The 27,212-nt window shown below is 48.9% G+C and overlaps 12 protein-coding genes across 12 annotated transcripts; 7 read left to right on the top strand and 5 right to left on the bottom strand.

Annotated features, from left to right (window-relative positions):
* Window positions 1–775: 775 nt before the first annotated feature.
* On the top strand, window positions 776–4,455 carry KD926_001677 (uncharacterized protein; the record flags this gene model as incomplete). Its single annotated transcript, XM_053105250.1, has 3 exons — window positions 776–1,651; window positions 1,706–4,208; window positions 4,268–4,455. 3 exons carry the CDS (start codon window positions 776–778, stop codon window positions 4,453–4,455), a joined length of 3,567 nt encoding a protein of 1,188 aa, XP_052951584.1.
* A 636-nt stretch (window positions 4,456–5,091) lies between these two features.
* Window positions 5,092–6,564, bottom strand: KD926_001676 (putative C6 finger domain protein; the record flags this gene model as incomplete). Its single annotated transcript, XM_053105249.1, has 1 exon — window positions 5,092–6,564. The coding sequence occupies one exon, from the start codon at window positions 6,562–6,564 to the stop codon at window positions 5,092–5,094; it is 1,473 nt and encodes a 490-aa protein (XP_052951583.1).
* A 1,832-nt stretch (window positions 6,565–8,396) lies between these two features.
* KD926_001675 (uncharacterized protein) lies at window positions 8,397–9,824 on the top strand (the record flags this gene model as incomplete). The annotated part of the gene is made up of 1 exon (XM_053105248.1): window positions 8,397–9,824. One exon carries the CDS (start codon window positions 8,397–8,399, stop codon window positions 9,822–9,824), a length of 1,428 nt encoding a protein of 475 aa, XP_052951582.1.
* Window positions 9,825–10,210: 386 nt separating this feature from the next.
* Window positions 10,211–11,740, top strand: KD926_001674 (aminopeptidase P family protein; the record flags this gene model as incomplete). The annotated part of the gene is made up of 3 exons (XM_053105247.1): window positions 10,211–10,377; window positions 10,432–11,464; window positions 11,540–11,740. The coding sequence occupies 3 exons, from the start codon at window positions 10,211–10,213 to the stop codon at window positions 11,738–11,740; spliced, it is 1,401 nt and encodes a 466-aa protein (XP_052951581.1).
* A 244-nt stretch (window positions 11,741–11,984) lies between these two features.
* On the bottom strand, window positions 11,985–13,552 carry KD926_001673 (uncharacterized protein; the record flags this gene model as incomplete). The annotated part of the gene is made up of 5 exons (XM_053105246.1): window positions 11,985–12,051; window positions 12,102–12,370; window positions 12,418–12,553; window positions 12,659–12,887; window positions 13,405–13,552. The coding sequence occupies 5 exons, from the start codon at window positions 13,550–13,552 to the stop codon at window positions 11,985–11,987; spliced, it is 849 nt and encodes a 282-aa protein (XP_052951580.1).
* A 93-nt stretch (window positions 13,553–13,645) lies between these two features.
* Window positions 13,646–16,042, top strand: KD926_001672 (bifunctional aminopeptidase/epoxide hydrolase; the record flags this gene model as incomplete). Its single annotated transcript, XM_053105245.1, has 10 exons — window positions 13,646–13,972; window positions 14,038–14,122; window positions 14,181–14,394; window positions 14,460–14,577; window positions 14,636–14,755; window positions 14,807–14,932; window positions 15,012–15,025; window positions 15,081–15,309; window positions 15,371–15,855; window positions 15,916–16,042. The coding sequence occupies 10 exons, from the start codon at window positions 13,646–13,648 to the stop codon at window positions 16,040–16,042; spliced, it is 1,845 nt and encodes a 614-aa protein (XP_052951579.1).
* Window positions 16,043–16,444: 402 nt separating this feature from the next.
* On the bottom strand, window positions 16,445–19,608 carry KD926_001671 (uncharacterized protein; the record flags this gene model as incomplete). Its single annotated transcript, XM_053105243.1, has 4 exons — window positions 16,445–16,962; window positions 17,024–17,384; window positions 19,016–19,307; window positions 19,367–19,608. 4 exons carry the CDS (start codon window positions 19,606–19,608, stop codon window positions 16,445–16,447), a joined length of 1,413 nt encoding a protein of 470 aa, XP_052951578.1.
* A 442-nt stretch (window positions 19,609–20,050) lies between these two features.
* Window positions 20,051–21,326, top strand: KD926_001670 (aurora family serine/threonine-protein kinase; the record flags this gene model as incomplete). Its single annotated transcript, XM_053105242.1, has 3 exons — window positions 20,051–20,146; window positions 20,200–21,144; window positions 21,192–21,326. 3 exons carry the CDS (start codon window positions 20,051–20,053, stop codon window positions 21,324–21,326), a joined length of 1,176 nt encoding a protein of 391 aa, XP_052951577.1.
* Window positions 21,327–21,603: 277 nt separating this feature from the next.
* On the bottom strand, window positions 21,604–22,437 carry KD926_001669 (mitochondrial inner membrane protease ATP23; the record flags this gene model as incomplete). Its single annotated transcript, XM_053105241.1, has 3 exons — window positions 21,604–21,831; window positions 21,892–22,151; window positions 22,209–22,437. The coding sequence occupies 3 exons, from the start codon at window positions 22,435–22,437 to the stop codon at window positions 21,604–21,606; spliced, it is 717 nt and encodes a 238-aa protein (XP_052951576.1).
* Window positions 22,438–22,716: 279 nt separating this feature from the next.
* Window positions 22,717–24,181, top strand: KD926_001668 (glutamate 5-kinase; the record flags this gene model as incomplete). The annotated part of the gene is made up of 5 exons (XM_053105240.1): window positions 22,717–22,753; window positions 22,815–23,002; window positions 23,062–23,172; window positions 23,228–23,323; window positions 23,384–24,181. 5 exons carry the CDS (start codon window positions 22,717–22,719, stop codon window positions 24,179–24,181), a joined length of 1,230 nt encoding a protein of 409 aa, XP_052951575.1.
* Window positions 24,182–24,540: 359 nt separating this feature from the next.
* KD926_001667 (putative beta-1,6-glucan biosynthesis protein (Knh1)) lies at window positions 24,541–25,487 on the bottom strand (the record flags this gene model as incomplete). Its single annotated transcript, XM_053105239.1, has 4 exons — window positions 24,541–24,606; window positions 24,687–25,017; window positions 25,103–25,203; window positions 25,275–25,487. 4 exons carry the CDS (start codon window positions 25,485–25,487, stop codon window positions 24,541–24,543), a joined length of 711 nt encoding a protein of 236 aa, XP_052951574.1.
* A 619-nt stretch (window positions 25,488–26,106) lies between these two features.
* On the top strand, window positions 26,107–27,152 carry KD926_001666 (signal recognition particle receptor subunit beta; the record flags this gene model as incomplete). Its single annotated transcript, XM_053105238.1, has 2 exons — window positions 26,107–26,319; window positions 26,406–27,152. The coding sequence occupies 2 exons, from the start codon at window positions 26,107–26,109 to the stop codon at window positions 27,150–27,152; spliced, it is 960 nt and encodes a 319-aa protein (XP_052951573.1).
* Between the last annotated feature and the right edge of the window lie 60 nt (window positions 27,153–27,212).

Raw genomic sequence — 27,212 nt, 5'->3', positions numbered from 1 at the left:
TTGACTTACTCAAATTTTATAAAAAAAAACGGGCCCACGGGTTTCACAATTTGTTTAAAACAAACCCGTTTGGCCCCCCCCCCCCCCCCCCCCCCTATCGTTATCACCCTTGATCCGTCCTTACCGTCGCCCCTTCTCTACGAAGAAATTACAGAAAAAGCGGGACATAGCGAAGAAGAAACTCGACAGGAAAAGCGAGCCTTTTGTCCTCGAGGGCCGTGGTTAACAACTATAGATAACACCCTTGTCACGATGTGCAACAACCAATGAATGATTAAGTGCTGCCTTGGCTTCTAGGAAAGAATAACTCCACTGAAAACCAATCGATCATCGCCTTATGCCCAACATGAATGTGGTATAATGCGCTCGGAGCCAGCAGACACCAACGGCAAAACCCCAGGATCCCTCCTACAATCTTCCATGCAAACCCCTGTGACGGGTACAAAACGACTATCTTTCTAGCAATCGGGAGGCAAGAGTAGGATGAATTCCAAAGCCTAGGTTCCCAGAAACTGTGGCACCTATAATTCTTGTAAAGCGGCAGGCGCGTTGGACAACCTCGGTACAAATCTGCTGACGACACCGGGGCTGTAATTGGGATCAAACATACGGAGTCGTCGATCTGCCACAAAGGGTGTCATTTACCGACCGTCGTCAACCTAAGGCGTAAAGAGACAAGCTGGTAAGACTTAGACATAGTCGCCATATTCGCCATATTCGCCATATCGTCCGGTCTACCTCACAGCCCACATTACATCTGTGTCCTACTACGATGATGCGCGGCAATTCGATGCCAGAAAGCGCGGCTGCAACAACCTCGTCGGGGTCAAGAGCCGACCAGTTACTTGGTCTTCCAGCCAATGGTTCTCAACATGAGCCAACGGCGTCCGCCATCTCAGGTTCCGTCATGACGCCGGTTGCAGAATCCCCTCCAACCAGCCCAGGCGATAACAATATCCGAGAAGGCTTGGGAAGCTTGAATCGTTGGTCCCAATCCACGGCATCAAGCAAGGTTTCAACTGACCATATTGGTCACTACACGGGAAACCATTCCAGGGTGCTTAGCACTACTGATCGCGACCATACCGAAGGGGCACAACCAAGCGCGAACATGGGGCTCTCAAGTATCCCGCCTCGTGCTATCAACGCACCGATAGACGGTGAAGTCTACCACGGATCTATTCTAGATCAAGGCCCAACTGATTTTTTAAATCCGGCCACATCAATACTTCGAGGAATTGATACATCGCCAACTTTTTCAGCCGGTCTTGTAGGCGCAAACCCTGCGGACGTTGATGTCTCGTCCGAGCCGACGATGATCCCGAATTTATTCCAGAACCCGTGGTCTATGAACGGCGGAGAAACGAAAAATTTCCAGCAAATGCCTCCCCCAAACGCTATCCAGCGCCTGCAAGATAACGAACTTCCCATTGACGATGATTCACACCTGTCTACTGAACGACGACGAGGTCATTCCCAGAAGGCGATGCTTTCAAAAGCACTACAGAAAGCGAATACTGCCGTTCTTCTAGATAATGCGGCTAATTTTGAAGGTGCCATGGAAGCCTACAGTGATGCCTGCCAACTTTTGCAGCTGGTGATGGTTCGGAGTAATGGGGGCAAAGATGAAAAGCTCAAACTTCAAGAGATTGTAAGTTCCTAGTAATCTCCACTCTGTATCGGGCTGAGGGGCTAAGTTGTATAGCGCGACACGTATATGATTCGTGTCACCGAACTGCAACGCATGGATCTTTCTTTTCGAGAACCCGAAAGCAAAGCACTTCCCGAACGCCCACTTAGCCAAGAGTCTTACGGGGGTCTTTCTCAGTCAGTAGAGGAGGACGAGGCCGGGGTGTTACCTAGGGATCATGCTCGACCTTCACATCGTTTCTCTGGTCCTCGTCTCTCATTGACGGAGGAATCAAGGCCAATGGTTCTCGACCAAATTCCACCAAGACGCCAGTCGCTTTTGCCTTCCGTGCTGGATGACCCACGGAATATAGACGCATTAGCGGCTCTTGATAGGCACACCGATGGGTCCCATTTCGAGTCGTTCCCCAGAGCGTCGGGACTGGAACATTCAGAAATGGCAGCTTCATCTGCCGCAGAAGACATTGCAGAAATGTTCAGCCCGCATCAAGCTTTCATTGACAATTCACAATACTCCGATCTATCAGCGGCCAACACACACGGTAGGGATATTTACGAGTCAACCTCTTGGCTTGATACTATCGATGAATCCGGCGCATCCTCTCCTGCTTCAATGGGATCCAAAGCATCGTCGGTATATCTTCGCCATAGGGGAAGTCGCCTGTTCTGCCACACTACAGAGGCTGAATTTGATGCGGCTCTTGATGCCGCTGTCGAGGCCGCCTACGATGAAGGCCTAGAGCCCGCAATAGAATCAAGTGGCAAACACCACGGTGATGATATTGTGGCAAATGCCCGCAGAAATGTCGAGTTGGCAAAACAAAAAGTCCGAGAAGCCGAACGAGAGGCTGAGGTGGCAATGACGCGTGGCCGAGATGCATATTTGGAACAAACGCCAATTGATCAATCTCTGGGCAATGACTCAAGCTACCTTGATGAAGAAGCCGAAGAAGAGGAGCGGCTATTGGAAGAGATGACTAGAGAATATGTGATGGATGAATTTGAATTTGATCTTCAATCTAAGCCTGCTCTTCCTCGGCAGTCAGATTCGAGCAACTTGTCTGGAAGAACTTGGGATAGCTCAGCGACATCTCACGCGACAATGGCTGGCGCAGCCTTGTCTCCGCTTGCAGAGGATACCCTTCCCGAAGACCAAAATCTACAGCCGAGCAGAACCAAATCAAACTCTTCAACTAATGCTTCCCCCACCTTTACCAAACCAGCTCTTCCTCCGGCACTGGGCCCAAGTGTACGAGAACGAAGAATGTCGCGCCAGAAAACCGCTGAACTGAAAATTGAAACTCGGCTCAAAAGTAGCTCTGACCTATCTGGACAGAGCAAACCTTCGGCGCCGCCCAATTTTCGCCCACCGTCTCCCCCGCTTAAAGATGAACCCAAGACTGGGTTTCCTATGAACATAGCCAAATCTGTCGACCGTCCCACCTCAAAGTCTGCAGTACATTCGAGCAAGCGAAATGCATCTGTGAGTTCCTTCATTGGAGAGATCCCCGCAAAGGCAAGCCTCGGCCGGGTTGCAGATGACGAGGATTCTACGGAGCCTGCGGTGCGCCCAATTGGGAAAATTCCATCGGCACCGGATAATTTGGACAAGCCTCACTTGGGACCGAAAATGTTTCGAGCTAGAAATGTATCGGTTGCGGGTCTTGATTCGACTTATGAATCGCCAGGCACACCATCAAACAATGCCTTCCCATCTCTTGATTATCAGAAGGGAACGGCCGTCACTGCAGCGTCAGTTCTACCTACGCCCACCGGGGCGAGTTTTGCTCCCAACGGTCTTCCTAGTGGTGGACTGTACCTATTTGATAATCACATCCATTCACCCACCAGCCTTGGCTCCCCCAACTTGATGGCTACTAATGCGCCTTTGCCCCTGGAGCCATGCCCAGAATCCTTTCTCCTGCGCCCCTTCTGGCTTATGCGGTGTATCTTCCAAACGATAACCCACCCTCGTGGTGGGTATCTGACGACGAAGTTGTTCGTCCCTCGCGATGTATGGAGAGTAAAGAATGTGAAAATCAAGGCGGTCGAAGAAAAAGTCTCAAACTGTGATCTATTGACAGCAGCACTACTTAAACTAGCCAAGGTGGATACTTATGATGCCGATGCCGTACTAGAGGAGATGCAGTCCCTGGAAAGTATTCTCGACCAGGTGCAAATATCCCTGTCTAAAAAGGTCGGCAGCGAGGTTGGTGTCCAAGGTGCCATGCCACTTTTCAAATCATCTCAATCTACAGAGGACCCCACACACATCGACACTGTACCTCCAAAGTCCTCAACTGGAGCAGGAAAGTCGTATTTGAGCTCCTGGCGCAAATTACGGTCGAAAAACTCCGGGTTTGGTGCTACAACATCAACATCGGTCTCCAATTCCAAGGATGGCAGCAAAGACAACCTCACAATAAGCTCACTTCCTATGACTCTGATGCCCAACTCTCAGCTCGTCAAGCATAATGTAACTCAGCACCAATTCAGTGGACCCAACGCGAATTACATGGGCGCTTTGGCTCGACTTTGTGACGCAGCTCAAGTGTTAGGTAAGTGAAACCTGGCCACCAAACCGTTTATAACTGGATAATAATAAATCCTTGGACAGATCAAATTGCGCAGCAAGTTGAAGATCCAGGTCTCAAGCACTCCTCCCAGACCCTTGTTGGTCTCGAACTGAGCACGCGTCATGCTGCGGAATTTTTTGGATTTTATATATGTCGTTTTGCTTTGAATGACATCGGCGTGATGCTTGACAAGTTCATAAAACGGGGTAGTGAATGGGTCTTAATATAGACAGCTGTATTCCCTTTCATAGTCTTCGGGCTTTTCCTATTCGTCTATTGCTGGCGCCGGCTTTTTCACCATGAGAATTCTGCTTCAAGGAATATGATATTAGACGATATGATTATTACCATTTTCTGATTATGTATATATATAGTGATTCGAGTGCAATCGGGCAATCGTGTCTTTACAGGATCCCTTGGACGTATGCAGCATCTCGGGTGGCGACCAGCCTAGTCCGATCATTTTTTTCATAACCATGCTCGCCAATAATCAATCACAAGGGCCCGCAAACGAGAACCCGCCGGTGAATCGTTGCTGCAGACATATACCCCCTACTATCTCGTATTGTGCTCGGCCGATACCCTGGTAAACCCTACGAAATCAGAATTGCAACGGGTCGCTTACTTCCGGAGAAAAACACGCACATATACATATGTCCAACCAAGTAAAACAGATGTACAACAATTGGACGGGTGAAAGGAGGCAAGTACACCCGGGCGAGTTTAGAAATCTTGCCACCGCGAAAGCGTGTCCATAAAGATAGAAGCAAGCATACTTGGCATAGGCCCCATTATCTCTGGGTTTCGGTCATAAGCTCAGTGGGAACTGACCACTTAGATAGACTCCATTTCAATTAGATATCCATCATACTCGCTGTCCTGTTGACATGAAACATATTTGTCGGCGTCTTTCTGCATCCCGGATTATCTCTGCAGATAGTTTTAAGCTTGGAGCAAGATGTGCATATCTATCAACCTCCGCCATGACACTGGAAATTACTCGGTCCACCTGACTTGTTGGGGGCAGTAGAGTCGAAAGAGCTGGGGACATCGTTGCACCCATAATCAATAACGTTTGTGATACCATCGACAGCGCACCCTGCCAGAGGTACGGGAGATGTCCTTCACGGTGGCTTGTGATATTCTCAAGCTGGCGTAAGGTAGCTTCCAAGCATCGTCGGCAGCACTCCCTCACATTAGGATCCGAACATGCCTGCTCGTTTTCGAAAACAGCCAATATATATGGTCGGTAGATGATTGTACGGCATGCAAAATACCGCAGCCTGAGGACAGTTTGGACCGGATTGGAAGTGGGTGTGTGAGAAAGCGGGAACTGAAGTGGCTGAGGAAGATTTTCATACCACTGTGAGAGTTGGAAATCTAGCTCCGAGACTATTGGTCCAAGGGAGCCTAGGGTTAGAGAATTGTCTTTCTGATAGATCATATGGCTCACTCGATTGAGCAAGCGTCTCAAAGCAATCTCCGCTAGGAAGTACCAGAGCTCGTCACGGCCGATAAATCGATTCACAACCTCACCTTCTCGACGTTCGCTGTCTACTCCCTCTTCTTCTTCTTCTTCTTCTTCTTCTTCTTCTTCTTCTTCTTCATCCTCATCTTCCTCATCATCCTCTTCCTCCTCAAACCGACCCGGGAGGTCGACAAGCTCCTCAAAGTGTACTATGCCAGAGTGCGGCAAGTCCAGTTCTGCTAGCAGGTCACTCTCGTATAAAAGAGCATTCCAATATACTCTCACACTTAGCTCCCTCCATTGCGAAGGAACGCGCGAGGGATTGCCGAATAGCAACTGCAATTTCATACTAGCATTTGATAACAGAGTCCAGGCTTCCAGGGGCCGGACCAAGTAGAATAGATAGGCGGACGTGAGAATTATGCACTGGGCAGCAAGTACCGAATTTCGCATCATGACGGATGGAAGAAGACTCCATGCCGCTGCAAAATATGGAAGGCCTGGTGCATCTTCATTTTGAGAAATACATGAGATACTTCCACATCGGGCGGCACAACCGAGAGCTAATACCAGGAGAGCAACACAACTCTCAGGGCCTTCTCGAAAACTGACCGAGACAGCAGCATTGTAGTACTGAGTCCACGTGTTGGGGTTGACACAGGCATACCAGACATTGACTCGTTCGAAGAATGCCTGAATATAAAGCCCTGCGTTGGACAAGTCAAACTCCATGGGTGAGGACGTTCGGAGCGGCTCGCGAGCCATTTCAAGCTGTAGCAAGGTATGAGGATCATAAGGACCAGAGACCAAGTCTCGAATCAGCGGCCACTGTAGAAGATGTAATGCAGGCGTAGTATGTACTTTGGGCATCGTAGATATGCTTGTAGGTGGATTCGCCCATGAACCGAGTCCAACTACAGATGTTCTTCCCGGCATGGCAACGAGATTTGATGTCTTCCCCATAACATCGTCGCTATGGGTGTCATTGCTAGTCGTAGGCGATTGAGTAGACAATGGCAATGAAACTGGCTGACCGATTAGACTAGATTGCAATAATCCTTCGATTCTGTTTAGTCTTTCAATAATCAGCTTATCGCCCGCATCGAGTTTAATGCCGGGTTCTCTGTAGATGCAGTCTACGTCGAGGTCGGTGCATAGCTGACATCTTGGCCGTGCGCCATTGCATCTTGTTTTTCGAAGGCGACATATCTGGCACTGTCATCTCCTCCCCCCTCATAGTCGGCGATCAATATAAAGCAAAACCGGCGAGTAGTACCGTTATGAAAAAGGGACTTATGGAAGTGGGGGCGTGAGAGGAAGCGCTACAGGAAAGGATATTGACTTACCGCTATTGTAGCTCGCCGCCGGGGATACTCTGTCACTTCCGAGTTTGAACGCTTTTTCTTGCTAGTCTGAACATCATTGGAAGGAATTGCAGTAGTTGCGTTGAAAAGTGCGTCCCCGTCTTGTTCAGGAGAGGGAGACATGGTGTCGTTGATGCTGGGGTGTTTCAAATAGATGTAAGCGGGTCAAATAGACCTGCTGGATCTTTCACCGGGGGGAGAGGTAGCAGCGTATGGTGTATGCACAAGTTCGGACAAATCAAGCGGCCAGTAGTCCACTCATTGTAGGATCAACGGATCAACAATACGCATTTTGAAAACGGTTAGGAGCAGATCGTTCGCTTTTGGAGCAAATTTCATGCAGACAGCAGACAAGGGATCAGATCAGCTACCTACTTGATGGGGAGGGGGGAAGGGAATAAGCCAGAGTCTTTCCGCATCATAGGTAGGTAGCGATATTGCTGTCTTTTCCACCAACCATCCGAACCCAACAGAAAGCGGGGCGGATGCTAGCTCAATCGCAGAGGCTCTAATATATTAGTTAGTCACTTATTCTTGATAACTAGCCGAGGATGAACCAACCCAAGAGTCGGTCATCAGATGATCGGGCAAGCCAAAGCACGGAAGATGATCAAGACCAAGGCATGATCATATGAAGGTTTAATTGTCATGGTTTTTTGGTGTGTGTAGAGAGTACGGAGTAGTGGGGAATGAGAGAGAAAAAAGAAAAGGAAGGGGGAAGGGGAAACATTACAGCTGCAACTATGTACTCCGCAGTGCAGGTGCCATTGGGCACGGTAGGTACTGGTAGGTACAGGAATTTGCGGCCAACAAGCCGTGATACAATCGGTCTAGATCACATGGATATAGACATGTTCCTAGCAGGTACGGAGTAGGTACCAAATATGTACATATTGAGTACAGGACTGGTACGTGAATACCTGGTGGGTACTGGGTAATACGGAGTAGTACTTCCCTCTCCCGGCGGGCCAGGTGAATGACCACGTGCTAACCCGACGCGTTCTGTCGCCAAAAACAAAAAAGGAACGCGACAAGGTCCTCTGGTATAGCCCAAGTAGCCTGTCTACCCAATAATTTTCGGTCGATTAGATCTAACTGCTTCATTCGACCACCTAAATCTTTGTGCGTGTCTGCTTCCATTTTCTCTGCTATATCCTGAATTTTAACCTCGAAAACAGAAAATCCTGCCGCAGATATCGTCGTCAACGACCCAGATTAAGAAACGGAGACCAGTGGTGTATTAACTCTACACCGTAGTTGTCTTTGCTTTACAACCCTCTCAATAAGGAGAACCCCAAGTTCCACCTCTGTTGATTCGTTCTTTCAACCCCAGTCAACATGCCCCGCCCCCCGTCAAAACGGACTCGCCCCGTCACCAAAACCTCGACAGCCTCAAATGAAGTACCCCAGCGCAGTCCTAGACGGGAGGATGCCGACCCGGCTCAAACATTAGAATCGCCGTCGAAATACAATACAGATGTGGAAACCGCGACACAACCCAGGGTGAATACTCAAGCGTCGGGTATCTCACGGCAGGCGAGGGACCAGACTCCCATATCCGATGCTCAAGAACTAGCGATTGAGTCGTCACCGATGGGGGAGCGTGGAGCAACAGGGAGCCGACCACCCACTCGATCTCGTGGTTATTCATCTACTCTTTCCGTGGCCGGACGTAAAGGAGATATTAGCTCTAAAATTCCCGGTACGCCTGCATTTGAAAGTTCCATATTGAGTAATTTCAGACGACGGCCCCGGCAACCGAGTATCCTGCAGATGATGCAAGCAGAGGATGGTTCCTCAGATTTTGACGATGACGACTTTCTCGGTGGCTTCAGCCCAGAAGACGAGTCTACCCCACTGAACCTTTCCAGAGGAAAATCACTCGTGATGCAGAGTGCTGTGGCTTCCTCTCCATCATTGCCTTCTAGCGGTGGATCGCGCAAGCGCAGACGATCCCTAAACGAGAATGCGAATCCCGAAGCACCTCTGGCTGGAATGGGAACCAGTCCTATCAACTTGGCAACTTCGCCAAATCCTAATCATGGACGAGAACTGCGTTCCTTCATGGTATCACCTCAAACCCCAGCATCTTTCGCATTGTCGACGCAAGCAACGGCACCACCCTTGAGCAGCAGCTTGCCTCCAAGCCCCGCATCGGCTGCGACGTTAGAAGGTCCTCGGCAACTCGCAATCGAGAATGCCGATAGGGAGTCTGATAAAAAAATTAGTCTTCCGACCACCACTCTCCAAGACAAGCTCCTTCCTAGACGACATCAACGGCGGCGCAAACCTCGCCACGTGTCTAACGTGGAGGACCCAGACAATTCGAGCGACGATGATGAGTCTGCTGGTGAGCACGAAGAGGATGAACTAAGTTATCTTCCCGGCCAAAAAATATCATGGCCGCAACGAAAGCGACTAGATAAGTCTAAAAAACTCCCCAACGTTCGAAATACACATGGCGCTCAGAAGACCGCCAAGCCATATGGAAACCAAGCCAATTCAGCGGCCACGCGCCCAAAACAAATCAAGGAAAATAATGGAAACAGGTTGGAGACGGACAAAGAAAACAACGAAATAAATTCCTCTTCCCCTATATCGTCTCCCCCTGACTCGGACACATTCGAGGCAGAATCACTGCAGGAAGAATTGTCAGTAAACTTCATTAGCGAGGAGCTGAGAGAACAGGCACGGAAATTTGCAGAAGTTGATAATTGGGAAATGGAATTCGAGGATGTCCCTGCTAGCCAGAATATCCATGAATGATCTACCTGTACGAAAAATAACAATGCACCCCTGGCTTAGCTAGAGTATACAGAACGTCGGGGGGGAAACGATATGACTTTCTTAGCAACTTTGCAACATATTCGTGTCCGAAGGCTCCCGGATAAGTCCTTGTATTACCATTGTCTCCCCACAATTTCATACTCCGTACTTCCGTAGGACTGCGGAACGAACCCCGATGTTAGCCGATGGTTGGCAGGTGTTGAGCCCCGCAATCAACCCCTCTCAGTTCCCAGCCAATTTTATGATTTTATTTTGCAAACATTGCGTTGTTCCGCCGAGATCCGCACTCAAAATCGTACGGAGTTGATACAGACTTCGAACATAGCCACTGTCTTGAGACATCTTGTTATCAGAAGCGGACGACGATGACTACCTTGGAAGCCGTTCTAGCAGGCAAATATCCGGCCAAATCCCATGCGCGCCGGGTTGCTGAACACCTGGTGGCACATGGGCATGATGGTCCCGGTATTATTTATCTGGAGGCGCAGAAAACCCGTCTAATTGAAGACAATGATGAGGCTATGCCGTTCAGGTACATATTGGCGGCCCTTCAATCTGATGATGGTTACTGATCGCAGACTTTCAGGCAACGCCGTCCCTTTTTCTACTTATCGGGATGCTTGCTTCCTGATTCTTATTTAATATACGACACGAGTGCCGACAAATTGACACTTTTCATCCCCCCGGTTGATCCCGAGGAAGTCATCTGGTCCGGCCTACCTTTTTCCCCGGCCGAGGCCCTGGAGCGTTATGACGTCGATAGTGTGCTTGCGACGACCGATGTCAACAAGGCCCTCGCCTCTACCGCCTCGGCCCACCAGGGAAATGCTGTAGCTTTTGCAATTGCAGACCAAGTTTCGAGTGACACCAAATTCGATGGTTTTATTGAAACCAACTACTCTTTATTGAAGGGCGCAATTGAAAGGACGCGTGTCGTTAAGGACAATTACGAAATTGCCCTCCTGAGAAAGGCAAACGAAATCTCTGCAAAGGCGCACATTGCGGCCATACAAGCCTCTAGGTCCGCAACGAATGAACGTGAAATCGAGGGTGCCTTCATTGCCACGTGTATTGCGAACGGCGCGCGAGAGCAATCCTATCATCCAATCGTTGCTTGCGGCGAGAACGGGGCCACCCTTCATTATGGTAGAAACGACGATCCTCTGAGTGACCCGGCGTCTCAACAAAGAAAGGGAAGTGTCCTCATCGATGCAGGAGGGGAGTATCGTACGTATTGCTCCGATGTGACTCGTGTCTTCCCTCTAGGCGGCAAATTCGCTACGGAGACTCGACAGATCTATGAGATAGTCCTACGTATGCAGATTGAAGGCATTGCGATGCTCAAAGATGGTGTCCAGTGGGAGGACGTACATGCTCACGCGCATCGAGTTGCAATCGATGGGTTGCTAGATCTGGGCATCCTACGCGGCTCGAAGGATGAACTATTCGACAAAAGAATTAGCGTGGCGTTTTTCCCTCACGGTCTGGGGCATTATTTGGGAATGGACACTCATGACACCGGAGGTAACCCGAATTATGCGGACAAGGATTCCATGTTTAGGTATCTTCGAGTGAGAGGTCGTCTGCCGGCGGGATGCGTGATTACCGTTGAACCAGGAGTAAGATCCCACCTCGGTCCCTTTGACTTATTTCTAGTTAGTCGCTGACATGTTTTTTGTGGCTTTGCCCTTCAGATTTACTTCTGTCGCTTTATCATTGAGCCTTTCTTGAAATCCCAAGAATCGAGTCAATATATTGATGCCAATGTCTTAGAGCGCTATTGGAGCGTGGGCGGAGTTCGCATCGAAGACAACATTCATATTACGCAGGAGGGATATGAGAACCTGACCACAGCCCCCAAAGCCATCGAGGAGGTAGAAGGACTGGCACAGTGAACGCCGTATGTATGTTTCCAAACAACAGAGTAGTGGCCAATTGAGCGATACTATATTATCCTGTACACCATTAGAAGCCCTCGAACAGCTATCGAGTATTGTTGTACATGCCAACTTACAGGCCGCTCTGCAGCCGTTTCCTTCCACTTCCTTTGACACGGATTCAGCTTCCGCTCTATCCTGTGAACGTTTTCCCTTCTGATCAAGAACGAGACTCAGTACGTCAAAACAGAACTGCGGAACTTCAAGACACAGCTTCTTGAAATCTTCGTGACGCAAGACATGACTTCTCATCGCCCAGAATGAAGCTACTGGCTTCCTAATTGTGACATCGGTTATAGACGTATGAGTGTATACATACCGGGCGTAGGCTATTTCACCTTGGGAGGTGCTGTTGATACGGTGAATTTTGGAATGGGCGAGGGTCTTCAGAGGCGAGATACCAAGCTTCTCCGCTAGCGTGTAGACCCGTGCATGTTTTAACAACTGCTCGCCACTATCGTCAATTTCCCCTACAACGACTTCTTCTGTTGAGGTCCCGGTAGATGCGGCCGAGTAATTGCGCGTGTATTGGAATTGTAAGAAGTATCCAAAAGCTTCCACATTTTCGTCGGGAAGTTCGATGCGTCGCTGTTAAGTTTAGCAGATATTCTTATTTAACCGGACTGTTGTCTTACAGAGTTCGAGTCCTTGAAGGCCGCGACCGCCCCTGCAAGTAGCGGAGATTCTAAAAGCAGGCTTTGATGTGCGGTCAAGACTGTCTGGTCTTCTTTCGGCCCGATAGCAAGTTCAACGATAGGCGACGTGAGAAAACTGTTGTAAGGTAAGCTAGAAAGTTCTCTTGAAGGACAATGACCAGTTGGAGTACGTAGTGTAGGCGGGTTTATAATAGATTGACGCATAGAAGAAGATTCTTACTCGAGAAATTGAAGTCCAGGCTTCTTCTTTATCGAAGCTGGTTCCTCAGCCGGTTTCGGTTCTGCTTCTGCTTCTGTTTCCGGTAGAGGGGCGTCTTGATTTTGTTTTGTGTGGCCTTCGTTCGCGACATCTGCATTCTCGGTCGAGCCCATGATCACATCGGGCGCTTCATTATTCGAAGGATCCTGGGTATTCCCTCCGGCCTGAGCGGTTTCAGGACCGCTGACCTCTACTTAAGGCCTGTCCATTGGAAGGAATAGACTGCAACAAGCGCGTATACGGCAATGGAGGGAGGGCGGTCGGCGCAAAGGTGCAAAAGGTTGCGAGTGCGATAGAGATTGAAGTTGAGGGGGAGCAATTAGTGGCAAACAACGGGGCCAAACAGCAATGCAAATTGACCTGAATGTTTTATGATGGATAAAACAAAATCTAATGGATGCGTTGACGTTGACATTGACAAGAGACAAGATGAGCTCAAGCAAGAGCTTGGTGTTTTGATGCCCCGGATCACCAGGTACGGGACGGAGGCTGGGGCCAAGACGACCGACAGGCTAAGTAAAGAGTTCCTGAGGCTCCCTTTCCTACAAATGATAGAGTCAGCACTCTATTCACAGCCATCTTTATTTCTTGGGGGGTATATTTTTCAGTCACATTGGAGTCAATATGATCTTGTGTGATTATGACAACTCTTTTAACTTACTATAACTGGAGGGAGTAAACTTACTTTAAAAGCGTACCGTACTTACGGAGTACTGTACGGAGTTTGTATACCGAACGATGACAGGCCCACGTGACCGCTGTCATCCTCCGTCTGTAGCCGCCCAGCCGGTCCTGTCCCCCCACCTTGCTGAAATAACTGACTAGTAGGTAGAATTCAAGAGCGGAGTAAATCATAGGTAGATAGAAATTGTTGTTCTGCTCATTGTTGTATTTGGCGACCTTGTACCACCCTCCCACCCCGCACCTCAATTTTCCCTCCCACTTAAAATGGCGACCGTCAGCCACCCACGCAGAGACCCCAATACGCTGAGTAATTATGATAGCTGGGTGTCTACGCATATCACAGCAAACTTTGCGATCCTGTTCGATGAGAAGAAGCTTGCCGGAAATGTCGTCCACAAGCTCAAATCGACAACTGACTCGGAGTCTACCGAGATCATCCTCGACACTAACAATGTGAAGGTTGGGGGTGTGCATATCGATGGCAAACCTTCCTCAAACTGGGAGCTTCTTGCTCCACAGGAACCTTATGGAGCTGCGTTGAGGATAGTCCTTGATCACGGTGTCAATCGAAACGAGATCGTGATCCTCGACGTATGTGTTCCTTTTGAGCTTCCCACTATCTATAGCCCATTGATCTAACATGCAATTCAAATCAGATCGCAGTCGAGACAACTGAACGATGCACTGCGCTCCAATGGCTGACACCAGCCCAAACATCGAATAAGAAACATCCCTACATGTGTACGTCGATACCATTCTGGAAGCGAGAGGGGGTGAATTGTTAACACGCCATGTCTAGTCTCTCAATGTCAGGCAATTCATGCACGGTCCATTTTCCCGTGCCAAGATACGCCTGATGTTAAATGCACTTTTGATTTCAATATCGAATCCCCACTTCCTGTGATTGCTAGTGGCCTGTCGATTGACAAGGAAGAGCCGCAGTCCGGTAACGCAACGTACCATTTCCACCAAAGAGTGCCGATCCCTACTTATCTGTTCGCCCTTGCTAGTGGGTAAGTGATTCCAACATCCTGTTAACTAAATTGGTAATATTCAAAGCTTACTCAATTGATGACAGTGACATCTCAGAGGCCACTATCGGACCCCGGAGCGCTGTTGCGACAAGCCCTGACAAACTCCAGGAATGCCAATGGGAACTTGAAGCGGATACAGAGAAATTTATTCATGCGATCGAGGTTTGCGCGCTAGTCAAGGGAACCCAACGTTGTCACCTTCCTAATACACGTTTCTTAGGCAATTGTCTACCCCTATGTTTGGGGTAGATATAATGTACTGATCCTACCGCCGAGCTTTCCGTACGGTGGCATGGAGAATCCAATCTTCACATTCGCGACTCCTAGCATCATCTCCAAGGTTACTAGACCCCCTGCAAAACCCGCACCTAGGTACTAACCTAACATACAGGATAGGGAAAATGTTGATGTTATTGCGCACGAGCTCGCGCATAGCTGGAGCGGTAACCTGGTTACCAATGCCTCTTGGGAACACTTCTGGTTGAACGAGGGCTGGACAACCTATCTGGAGAGACGGGTATGTTCCTGGTTCATGATGTCTTCCCCATGCACGCTTCCTAGGAAAAGAATACTGCTAACTGCTGGTTACACATTAGATATTGGCTGCCGTGTAAGTACTTCAGGCACCTAAGCTTGTTCAACCTAGCCATATTGACCGGTCATAGCCATGGCGAACCATACAGACATTTCTCGGCCATCATAGGCTGGAAGTCGCTTGCTGATTCCGTGGAGCACTTTGGGCATGACCACGAGTTTACCAAACTAATCACTGACCTTAAAGACAAGGACCCTGATGATGCATTTTCAAGCATCCCTTATGAAAAGGGATTCAACTTTCTGTATCATTTGGAAACGTTGGTGGGAAAAAATAAGTTTGATCAGTTCATCCCTCATGTGAGCTTGCTACCTATTTCCAGATACTGAAGTGTCACTGACTGATATGTCTCTGTTCCAGTACTTCATGACCTTCAAAGAAAAATCCCTTGATTCATACCAATTCAAATCGACAATCTTGGATTTCTTCCAATCCGATGCGGAAGCCTCCAGATTGCTAAATGATCTCGACTGGGATACTTGGTTTTACGCGCCTGGATTGCCACCCAAGCCCAAATTTGATACCTCGCTTGTGGATGTTGTATACGAGCTATCCAGCAAGTGGAAGTCACTTCCTCAATCATCCTTCAAGCCTCAGCCGAGTGATATCAAGGATTTGACTGCGAACCAAGTCGTCGTATTTTTGGAACAAATTTTGCTCGGAAACCCCCTTACACCTGACCTGTCTAGGCTCATGGGCCAGATATATGGATTTGCCTCAAGTGAAAACATTGAGGTCTCAAATCTCTATTTTCAAGTGGGCCTGAAGGCTCGGGATGAAAGTGTGGTTGAACCGACCGCAGAATTACTAGGAAGGATTGGGAGAATGAAATTCGTTCGACCGCTGTAAGCATTTTCTGTGTTTGGTTGGGCATGACGGAGTTCCTCGCTGACTGGTTCCAACAGCTACCGAAATCTGCAGAAATTCAGCAGAACCCTTGCAGTTGACACCTTCGAGAAACACAAAGAGTTCTACCATCCTATCTGTCGAGCCATGGTTGAGAAAGACCTATTCGGCAAGGGGGCGACGTAAATTGACGGAGAAAGCCGCGTCATTTGTTGTACCCGACTGATTTAGGAACATGTCCAGCCATGGGCTCTTTCCTGGAATAGGGGAGAAACCTGAATGTCCAATATTAAACCGATTCTACTGCAAATATCTCAAGCCCCTGCGCAAGGAAGCGCCGGATTTCTGCTCTTAGTGGCTTGGTCAATATGGACTATAAAACTTTCCCCTGCTATGAAATGCCGGGTATGATATTAACTGCCTCGTTTATTAAGATACTGTCCTGCAATAGGACAAAAAATAGTAAGACAACGAGAAAAGAAAAGGGCTGGAGGGGAAGGGTTGATAATACAGGGGACTGGAGGATGGGCTCTATCCAGACCCGTAGTTCTTGTTTATTCGTGCCTCTGGTTGTCAACAGGGAGGAAACTATCGCTTCGCATCCACCATAGATCGGTCAGAGGCAGATTTGCCAAATATGGCGGGCTTCTCTTTACTCGGGCGATTCAACTGGAAGATCAAGTCGGCTTCGGTCACCTGCGAAAGCTCCGATGTTACTCGTCGCATATAGGAGACAACACAAGCAACCTTCGCCCAGTCCAACTCATTTCCATCAGCTTCTGTGTAGCTTGCTTTCCAAAGGTTTCTCCAAACTGCCGCCCCTAGGACAGCATCTCCTTTCACGAGACCCTCGTCATAGGCCGCTAGGACACCCCGCCACTGGATGAACAGATCTTTCAGAAACTTATTTCGAATGGCACGACTGGTCAAGCCATGAAGAACATCCATTCTGTGTTCAGCATTGTGAGAAAAGTGATCAATCAAGTGCCTCGAATATGTCTGGAAACTCTCGTGGGATGGCAAAGCTCGCAACCGGACTGTCAGGAGGTACATGTGGAGAAAGGTGACTTGTGACCAGGTCGAAAACGTTGGAAGGAGGCCCAAATCTGTCCTCGATCAGTTAGCTCTATCACTTGGTAATGGAAAACCATCTTGCCGGCAACACACCTTCGTACCACCACCCTACCCCAACGCCGAGATCTTCACCAGCTGCAGTCTTGGGTACTTGAGCCCCCCTTTGTGATACCTGAGGGATACTGTAATCTGCCTGCACAGAACAGGCCTCAAATATCTTCTGTGTCATTCCATAAGCCACATACGTCTCTGCGGCTGTACCCTGACGCGGCATAACAGCTTGTGCTAGTCGTGAGGAGTCCCTGTGCAGAACGAAGCCGGGGCGTGACAGTGTCATTGGCTGGAAGGGTTGACCTGCGCGACGCGAGGAGAGAGATTTCCGATCGTTATCCGAAGAGGTGACATGATGGCTGAGGGCTTTGGATGAACTCGACGATTTGTAGATGGCATGCGCCTGGCGCTCTCAGATTAGTGGCGATCCTTGAGTAGATTTTCTTGTCGATGCACTGGCATACCTGGGGTCTCGAGCATTGAGGACTACAAAGCCCTCGGGTTCCTGAGTTGATGGCCAAATTCCTGGGTAGCATTTTGCAAATCATTACTCGAAATTTTGTGACTTTGACGTATTGCCACAAACCTATCGGAGGAGAATGAATGAATGGGTTTTAGTGGTCGATCCCATGTTTGCACTGTTTGACACCGAGTTACACCGGCGATCTACTATTTACGGTACCTACCTACTCAGGCACTTGGACAGTTTTCACCACATCACACCCTAATGAGTGTCATGGACAAGACTCTAGAGTCTAGTGGTGCCTTCGTATTGTTATCCTACCTTCCAGATCAACGTCGCACAGTCATGGTGTTGAATACCCACACCAAACTTTCTCATGAACGGACATATTGAAATCGCTCGAACATGCGATAACACATAATACGAGAAGATTACCAAAATTAGAGAGCTAGGCGGTCAAAGAAATGCTATTGGTTTCTAGGTAGGCTTGGTTTCCTGTCCATGTAATGACTGAGTCTCTATTTGGCCGATTATACCTCGGGGTACATGCTTGAGGGTCATGTAACAACTAAATATAACAAAAGAAACATCATCGTTCTCTCCCCTCGGATTTTTTTTTTGGCGCCGATCTGATCAAATTCGAATTGCTCTCAACTTGCGATTGACTTATCGACAACGCTGCATTTGTTGTTGAGCAAAATTCTCAGGCCATTTACCGGAGAAAAGTGCTTATTTCAGCTTGTCAAAGCTTCAGCATTGAGCAAGACGAAATGTTCTGCTTTGTATCTTACCAATCACAGAAGATGACAGCAAAAACGTCTCTAGGTCAAACACGCCTAACTTTCCGCGGTGAGTTTCCCACTTACTGACATAAATTGAAGGAGTTGGCGGTGATACACATATATTCGTGCCGCTCATTCATGCAAGTGTCCGAAGGAAAGTGCACTTGTAATATGTAGTATTCAGTGGTTGGGACATGTAGAATGCAGGATTGAGGTGTCCAAATTTAGACAACAACGTCTCCGAGAGGTGAATGTCAACGGTAGCAAGCTCAGATCCTATCAGAGCTAAGTACAATAGTGTGATGGTGTCTTCGTTCGCTAACACAATCTTGGCCTAGCAAGTTTCGAATTGACTTGCTAGGGCATGCGCTCATCTGCATCGAAGCGATCGTGGAGCCCTCATATTTGGAAAAAAGAGGTGGCTGGTAGGAGTTTCATGTTGATCAAGTCTTCTGTCTTCTTCTCAACGTAAGAGGATAGCTGGCCGCGGTACTCTATTAATGCAAGCACTTCTAATTTTTCAAGCGGACCCGTTCTAAGCGTTTCTCAAGAAGAGGCAAAGCTTCTGACAGTCTATTTGGGTCTCTCATCACGGCTGGAACGTCATCTCTAGTAGCTGCTAATACCTATGTGCAATCTGTTAGCTTTGAGTTCTTCTATTTGATTGTCCCTGTATAGTTGGGGATATACCCGTCGAACGGTCGCGTAATCGCATTCTTTGGACTGATATTCTCGAATCACCTCCATACTCTCAAAATCAACATACACCCTCGTATCTCTGAGACGAACCAGGACATTGTCAAGCCTCATAAAGAGCCTCGACAACAGTAGCAGTCGCTTGGGCATCACACGAATCTTGCACGACAGCGTCGTGATACCATTATCAGCGAGTTCGTCTTCGTATAATATGACTTCGTCAAAGAACAAAATAGGGTCGGGACGTTTAAGTAACTCGACGGGAATCTGTTTCTCGGTTGCTTCAAATGGTAGGCTTCGAGGGTGAATAGTACCCAGATAATCCGTGCTATAAGACCAGTCGAAAGGTTTGACAACTTCCTTGATGCCCTCATGCGTTTTCTCCCTATTTTTCCTAGTCAGACATCCATGGAAAAAGAGCTACAAGGTCAGGATTGGCTTTACCTGCTTCTCTGCCACTCGTTCGAATATGCAACCTTCAGCATCGACGCACCCGTTTTGTCTACACGATCTAGAGCGTCGAATGCGTTGAATGTTATTCCCCAGTCCCCATTCTCTTGCTCTATCGTAACATAGTTATCTCCAAAGATCATCTCCGGCGGCGCAATGCCTAGCCTTTGGGTCATGTCTTCGATCGGATCGGCTTTTAGTATGGGACGTTTTTGGGTGGTGATTTTGAACCCCATGACGGAGATAGTATTGGGATTTGAGTCTATGAGAGACATTGCGGCCGAGTGTGTTGCTTTTTGCCTTCCCTGCCGAGGTCGTAAGATCACCGAGTGCACCTGGAGCTTGAGTTATTATTATCACTGCACCCCGAACGTGGTCCCGGACATGCATCTGATGTGAATGCCATACCCCGCGGCTTCGGAGAAAAAGGCGGACCGACTGGTTACCCCGGTGATGAGTCTAGCAACTGGCCCCGATAAACAGCGGGTCAGCTGGAGCTTCAAGTTCCCTTCCTCTCCCGTTCGTTCTATTCATCTCCTACATCCAAACACCTAATTCATTTCCTCATCCGACGAGTACAGAAAAGGCTATGTTATAAGAAATCGCCCAACTCCGCAATTGATTCATTACTTCTCTCGCCCTCTCCCTTGTGTGCTTTCATCCCCTCAACGCATCACAATGTCTACCAAGACGCTGGAGGCTCGTCTCGAGCACCTCTCGGTTAAAGATGAAAACGGGTCCGGGAGTAAAGTGGGCAGCTATACAAAGCACAAGGTAATTGCACACATTTCAATACGGTCGCATGGCCAGCTAATGATGTGCTTCAGAGCTCTTTATCAACGGCGACCTCCCTTGCGGGCCTCGGGACTTCCGCGCAGTTGAATAACGGTTCGAACAGATCCAACCTGCTCAAGTTGGCTCTGCAAAACACCAATGACAATAAGGTCAATTCGATGAATGTCGGATCTTCCCCTACAAAAGCCAATTTACCGAGTCGCAATGTCGACGAGAATGGAGATCAACGGCATGCACTTTACGAACAACCGTCGCCCAAGAATCTACACCTGGGAATGTTTGAGATTGGCAAGCCGTTAGGAAAGGGAAAGTTTGGACGAGTATATTTGGCCAAGGAACGATCGTCGGGATTCGTGTGTGCACTCAAGGTACTGCACAAGTCCGAACTGCAGCAGGGTGGAGTGCAAAAACAAGTCAGGCGCGAGATTGAAATCCAAAGCAATCTGCGCCACCCTAACGTGCTTCGGCTCTATGGGCATTTTCACGACAGCAAGCGCATCTTTCTCATTTTGGAATTTGCCGGTCGAGGCGAGTTGTATAAACACCTTCGCAAGGAGCATCGTTTTCCCGAGTGGAAGGCTGCCCAGTATATCGCTCAAATGGCCGCAGCCCTAAAGTATCTGCACAAAAAGCACGTTATGCATCGAGATATCAAGCCTGAGAATATCCTGGTCGGAATTCATGGCGAAATCAAAATCAGCGATTTCGGTTGGAGTGTCCATGCGCCTAACAACAGGAGACAGACGATGTGTGGTACATTGGATTATCTGCCCCCAGAGATGCTGAAGCCTGGCTCCCAGGACAATTTCTACAGCGAGAAAGTTGATCTGTGGAGCTTGGGTGTTTTGACGTACGAATTTCTGGTTGGAGAAGCGCCTTTTGAAGACACCCCTGTCATGACACAGCGAAGGATAGCACGGGCGGATATGTCGGTCCCTTCATTCGTGAGCCCAGAGGCGAAGGACCTGATCAAACGGGTATGTCCACCCATGCATTCTAATAAACATCTGCTTACATTTCTTAGCTCCTCGTTCTTGAGCCAGAGAAACGGATCTCCCTGGATGAGATCCAACGGCATCCCTGGATTCTCAACCACTGCGTCAAGGAGGAGAAAACCATGAAAAGAAGCTCTGGATTGTCCAAATATGGTAAAGCCTAAACCGTTCATGCATCTGCCGGGGTTCTGGTGTTCGAATGTCGATTTCAAAGGGTCAAGTCACACTGCATAGGGTTTTTCTGTTTATCTTTTGCCTCACATGGAGTTTTAAGTCGTTTTGGGTCGGAGTTGGAACTTGGTCTTGTGCATTCCTCAGCCCAAATATAGGCGTTATAGGGGTTTCTCAAGTGCGAATATTGAATGATAATACAATCATTCCTTCAAACAGACAGGAATTAAAAGAGAAATACATGAGGGGAGGGTATATATATATACGGTATCATCGATAAATCTCATCGAAAGGTCGCGTGTCCCGGAAACAACTGTCCCAGACCTCATTGACGACTCTGGTCGCATGCGCCTCGTCTTTGCATGTGGGTCTTGCCCGCACTGATAGAATGGCCCTTCTCCGCACACATTCCTGATGTTGTTGCGTGAACTTCCATTGACCTCGACGAAAGAACTCTCGCGCCCATCTGCATTCACCGCTGAGTGAACTGGCGCGAATCTGCAAATAAGGTTAATTCACTTGACCTCGAGCTGCAAAAGGAACTAAACCTATGCTCACCTCTGTACAGGCAGCGTGTCGAAGATTGTCCGTCCAGTTGACTTTGAACCTAAGATGGTCAAAAGCATGAACCATTTCATGGGCCATTGTGTCCTCAAGGTGTCCTTGATCTTTCATTTCGTTTGCACAAAGAAGTATTCCGTACTCGGGGTCAAACCCTCCCGCTTTTCTATTCGTGCATCGACGGCAGTAGATATTATGGCTGGAAAGGTCACCTCCGAGTTGTCGAATGCCATCGCTCAAATAGCGGATGACAGGGCCTACAATCAAATCCCTTTAGCCACTGATCTTAACATAGACGAGAATTTAAGACGCACTCCATTGTAATAGGTAATCTCGCTGGTCCTCACAGCGTTTGCAATCCGCAGCCTCATTCCGAATATCTCTTGCCACGCGGAATTCTTCCTTTCCCTTGTCCGTCATCTTCCCCGACAGGATAGCAAAAACGTTGCGCCATTGGGTCCATGTATCGTCACCTGGTATAAACCCTGTATCGCGGGAGCTATCTGAAGGCGTCGCCGTGCTTGAAGACTGAGAGTCTGGCATGGTGGGAAAGAAATTGGAGCTTCGAGCTGATGTCGAGGTGAAACGGTCCAGCAAGATCGGGGGGAGCTCCGCGGACGAGCAAGCAGAATTTCGCCGCGCTTCTCCGCATCGGCGGTGACAATAGGCAGAAAAGGGCTGATGCCAATGAAACCGTCTAATTGAATCATTGAAATGAGTTTAAAAGCGGGGGTCCACGAAATAAGCAGTCTTGCCTATCCAGAGGCTCTGCCTTGGACGTTAATGTAACTTCTTGTTGAATCAAGTAAAGTTAACATCACAATGGTCTCTTCACGATTGACTATCGTTATCAAACTAGGTGCGAGAAGCCTGTTTCCCTTGGGAGCTGGACATGGATGACGCTGACTCTTTCGCTACAGGGACAAGTTCTATTGTGGATGAGAACACGCATGAACCTATCCTCTCAATTCTCACCCTTATAGTTGAGACTGTTGCCAAACTTCATCGGGATGGCCACAATGTCGTCCTTGTTTCTTCTGGTGCTGTGGGCGTAGGACTGAGGAGAATGGATGTGGACGAGAGACCAACCAATCTACCCCGCATTCAGGTATAGACGATGTGCTCTTTTCAAGAAGGTGGAGTCTCTCAGGCTAACTCTATCCTCAGGCGCTCGCGGCTGTGGGACAGTGCAGGCTTATGAGCCTTTGGGACGGGTTATTCTCACACCTTAGGGTGCCAGTGGCCCAGATTCTTTTGACCAGGAATGACATCGCAGATGTAAGGCACCTGGTGGTTGTCAATACAGGAGACGCAAATTCTAATCTTTGAACAGAGAACACAATATGGGAATGCCCAGAATACTTTCGGGCAGCTGTTTGACATGGGCGTAATTCCTATTGTCAATGAGAATGACACTCTTGCTGTTTCAGTACGTTTCTGTTCGCCTCTCCTATCCCTTGTAGGCAGAACTAACACGAAATCTGTCTAGGAAATCAAATTTGGTGACAACGACACATTGTCTGCCATCACAGCCGCCATGGTCAAAGCTGATTACCTTTTCCTGATGACGGACGTTGACTGCCTTTACACTGCCAACCCACGCCACAATCCCGATGCGCGCCCAATCGAAGTTGTCACCGATATATCTTCGCTGGAGGCGGATGTCTCCTCGGCTGGCTCATCTTTAGGTACTGGAGGCATGAGTACCAAGATTGTGGCAGCCAAGCTGGGCACAAGTGCCGGCGTGACGACAATCATTACCCGGAGCTCAAAACCTGGAAATGTTCATGAAATTGTCAAATACCTTCAGCGAATTCAAAATGTCTCTCATACTCAGTCTGCAGCTGCGGACGAAGAAGGGAACACGATTCCGGCGCCTCCTTTGCACACGCGGTTCTTACCCTCCGAGGATCCCATACAATCCCGATCATTCTGGCTACTTCATGGATTAAAGCCACGAGGAACGATATTCATCGATCAGGGTGCATTTATCGCCCTCCAGAATAAAGCCAACCTCCTTCCTGCTGGAGTTTCGGATGTGGATGGTACTTTTGCGCAGCAGGAAGCGGTCCGGGTCGTCGTGATCCAAAAAATGTCCCCAGATTCACTCAACGGCGACTTCCTACACCATGGCCAAGAACCCAAGGAGGTCGGTCGCGCATTGGTCAATTACAGTAGTCATGAAATCGCGCGCATCAAGGGTCACAGGAGCAGTCAAATACAATCGTTGCTGGGATACGCAGACAGCGAGCACGTTGCTTTCCGAGAAAACATCTCTTTTTGGTAGATGTTTCCCCCCCGGCAAAGCAAAAAGTCATCAGTAGACAAATCCGACCGACTACTTCACCGCGTCAAATCAGACCGGACCTTAGTTTCTTTTGGTGTTGGTTCAGGCTTAGGATAATCCGCCAACGGATTGATTCTTGCACATATACACATGATGTCCTAATTATTTGACTCGTTGACATGGTCGAGCCACGATTGCAACGGCAATTACAAGATAGACGAAAGATCACATTATTATGAGACACGACCCCAATTTCTATCAAGTATCTAAGTGTCACAGATACCCCAAATGTTGTGGGGACGAAGCGATTCATAGCTCAGCCTTTGCAACCCAATACATATTCATACATATCGCTAAGCCTAGTCTTTCCACCTCGCTAAGAACTTTTTCATTTCCGCGTCCTCGGGATGAGGAGCCGGCGACGCCTATGACGCATATCAAGTATTGTTAGATGCTTAGAAACAAACGATACTAACAAGGCAGGGAAGGTCCATGCTTCGCATACCGTATTCTCAATGCTGACCACAGAATATGTTCGAGTAGCCGAGATTGTGGCCTGGACTGTGGGCGCAGCAAGGTATGTCGTCGCAACGCTATATGAGCTGGTTGGGAACTGGGGAGTCGGCGACTTTTCAGGGATTGTGCTACCGGGCTTCTTCGCCATTGGCGCATATCTTGTTGGGCCAGTCTGCAGATGATATGGGATAGTATAAGCCCCTATAGCCTGCCTTTTACGCAGGTCTTGGAGCGCGCCGTTGTCGCGCCCGGTGACTGTAAACTGATGCGAATGACTGACGACCGAGACGTCTGTTCCCGAGGCGGTCATTTTCAGAAAACTGCGAGGCGATAACGAAAACACCGTGGTTAGTCGAGAAGATTCACACGTCCACCTGGTAGACTATCCGGCTGGGTTGCTCGTACTATGCTTCTGGTTCTTCGTCGCCAACATCTGGATTGATTTGGAAAGACACCGAATTGCCGCGCGCAAAGACGCCTCCTTGGATCAAGAGGGCTACTTCTTCCTGTATAACCATGTTTCAGTCAGTTGGTGATCCCAAGCCAGTAATGCATGAGAATCCAACACGGAACCTACATCTGGACCGGGTGCACCCCAAAGAGCACAAAGATAGAGATCGTATTGTACGAGTTCCGAGATGCGAGGAGAAGCCCCGGAGTCTTTCCAATGCGCCGTTACGACATGCCCTGCTTCCAGGACTGCGCCGGGCGCTGGTTCGGTGAATTCGATATCTGCCAAAGCAGTTTGAAGGACAGTACAGGCCAAGAATAGTAAACGGGTGACTTTCATGGTAACAGAGCTAGGTAGTGACTATGGAGGTTGATAGAAGATGAGTCCCCTCAAGAGACAGAAGGATGAGCAGAGAAAGAAATACATGCATAACCATAACAAGGTCAATCCCTGGGGGGTGGAAAAAGGTTGACACCCTACCAACCACCCCTTGCGAGCCATTGGCATGTAGGCTGGTATGGCCCTACTGCCAATTTGCTTGCCCTCTCAGGCGTGTTGATTCCTTGCTCCAGACAGGTTGAACTTACAGCCAGATTGCCAGGCCAATGAACAAGATGTTCGGCACATGATACGGGGCACATATGGTGCATCCATGAAGTCGAATCGATTGAGTGGAGCTCGTTGTTCATGGCAGGTCGGGTCTGTCAGTCTCCGGGCGGAGCTGCGGCGCATTGCCGGATCCAGGCTCCAAGGCAGCCAAAGGGTGGCATGATCATTGCGGCCATCAACTAGCGATACTTTGCCGAATTTCAAACATCCAACGACCAAGTCGGGCCAACGTTTGGCTTGACGATGATTACAACCCGGTTCCTGGCGAATATCCAGTTCTAGACCGCACTCGATCTTCTCACCTCGTGACCCTTCTGTTCTCCTGCTCTCGTCGCCCTATTCCATCAACATGGGCAGCCATGCGGATTGGAGGTCCGTCAGTGGCATTGCTACAAGTTTACTCGACGGCAATCCGATTGCCATTGCCGTTACCGTTTTCATAGCCTTTGGACTACCGGTCTTGCTGCATCTGATATTCTACCAAACCGTCGCGACTCCACCGTCTAGCAATTTCCTGCTCCTTGGACCGAGTGGAGCAGGTAAGACTGCTCTCTTGTCCCTGGTAAGTCGGCCTGTGCTTAACAGCATGCCTAACTAAGCCTTTCAAGCTTTCGAAGGATGAACATGCTGACATGATCTTGGAACTAGCTCGAAGCAAAATCATCTCCCCGTACGAAGAAATCCCCCGCTACGCATACGTCCCAGACCTCTACCTTTGCCACGGTCAGTCTTCCTGCTTCCGTCCCCACCGCTTCGAACCGGTACCGGTCCGTGAATGATCCCTCCTTGGAAGATGTGTCTCGGAACCCTCTCAAGTACCGCGTGAAGGACACTCCTGGCCATGGGAAACTCCGCGAGTCGCAGGGACTTTCGGAGCTTCGCTCGATGTCGTCATCCAAGGACAACAAGTTCAGGGTTCGGGGCGTCTTGTTTCTGGTCGACACTGCGGCCATGTCTGAAGCCGACGCACTACGCGATACAGCTTCCTATCTTTACGACGTGCTCCTAATCCTCCAGAAACGTGCTCTGAAGAAGGGACGGTCTTCGATGAAGGCGGCTTCTGAAATTCCCGTTCTTGTCGCCGCCAACAAACAGGATCTCTTTACGGCTTTGCCCGCGAGATCTGTGGAAGAAAAGCTGGAGGATGAGATTGACAGAATCCGAAAGTCTAAGACCAAGGGCATCATGGATGCGAACGCTGATCAGGGCGGCAATGAGGATGAGGATGATATTCTGGGCAGTAGCGATGTCCGAACCTCCTTCAACTTCAAACTTTTGCACGACGAAGTGGGCTTGAAGGTCGACGTTGTCGGTGGAGCTGTCAGGGGTGACGAGGGCAATGACATTGGAGCTGGTGCTAGGGGATGGGAAAACTGGATCGGCCAGTGTCTGTGATTAGTCGCAGACGGTTATGGATATTGCTGTGTGCTCGTGTGAAGAGTATAGTATATTTGA

The sequence above is a fragment of the Aspergillus affinis genome (assembly GCF_023601865.1).
Source record: "Aspergillus affinis strain CMG 70 chromosome Unknown NODE_133_length_96891_cov_85_351106, whole genome shotgun sequence".
NCBI classification, from domain to species: domain Eukaryota; kingdom Fungi; phylum Ascomycota; class Eurotiomycetes; order Eurotiales; family Aspergillaceae; genus Aspergillus; species Aspergillus affinis.
Note: the sequence above shows the minus strand (reverse complement) of the source record. Positions and strands in the feature narration are given on the sequence as shown.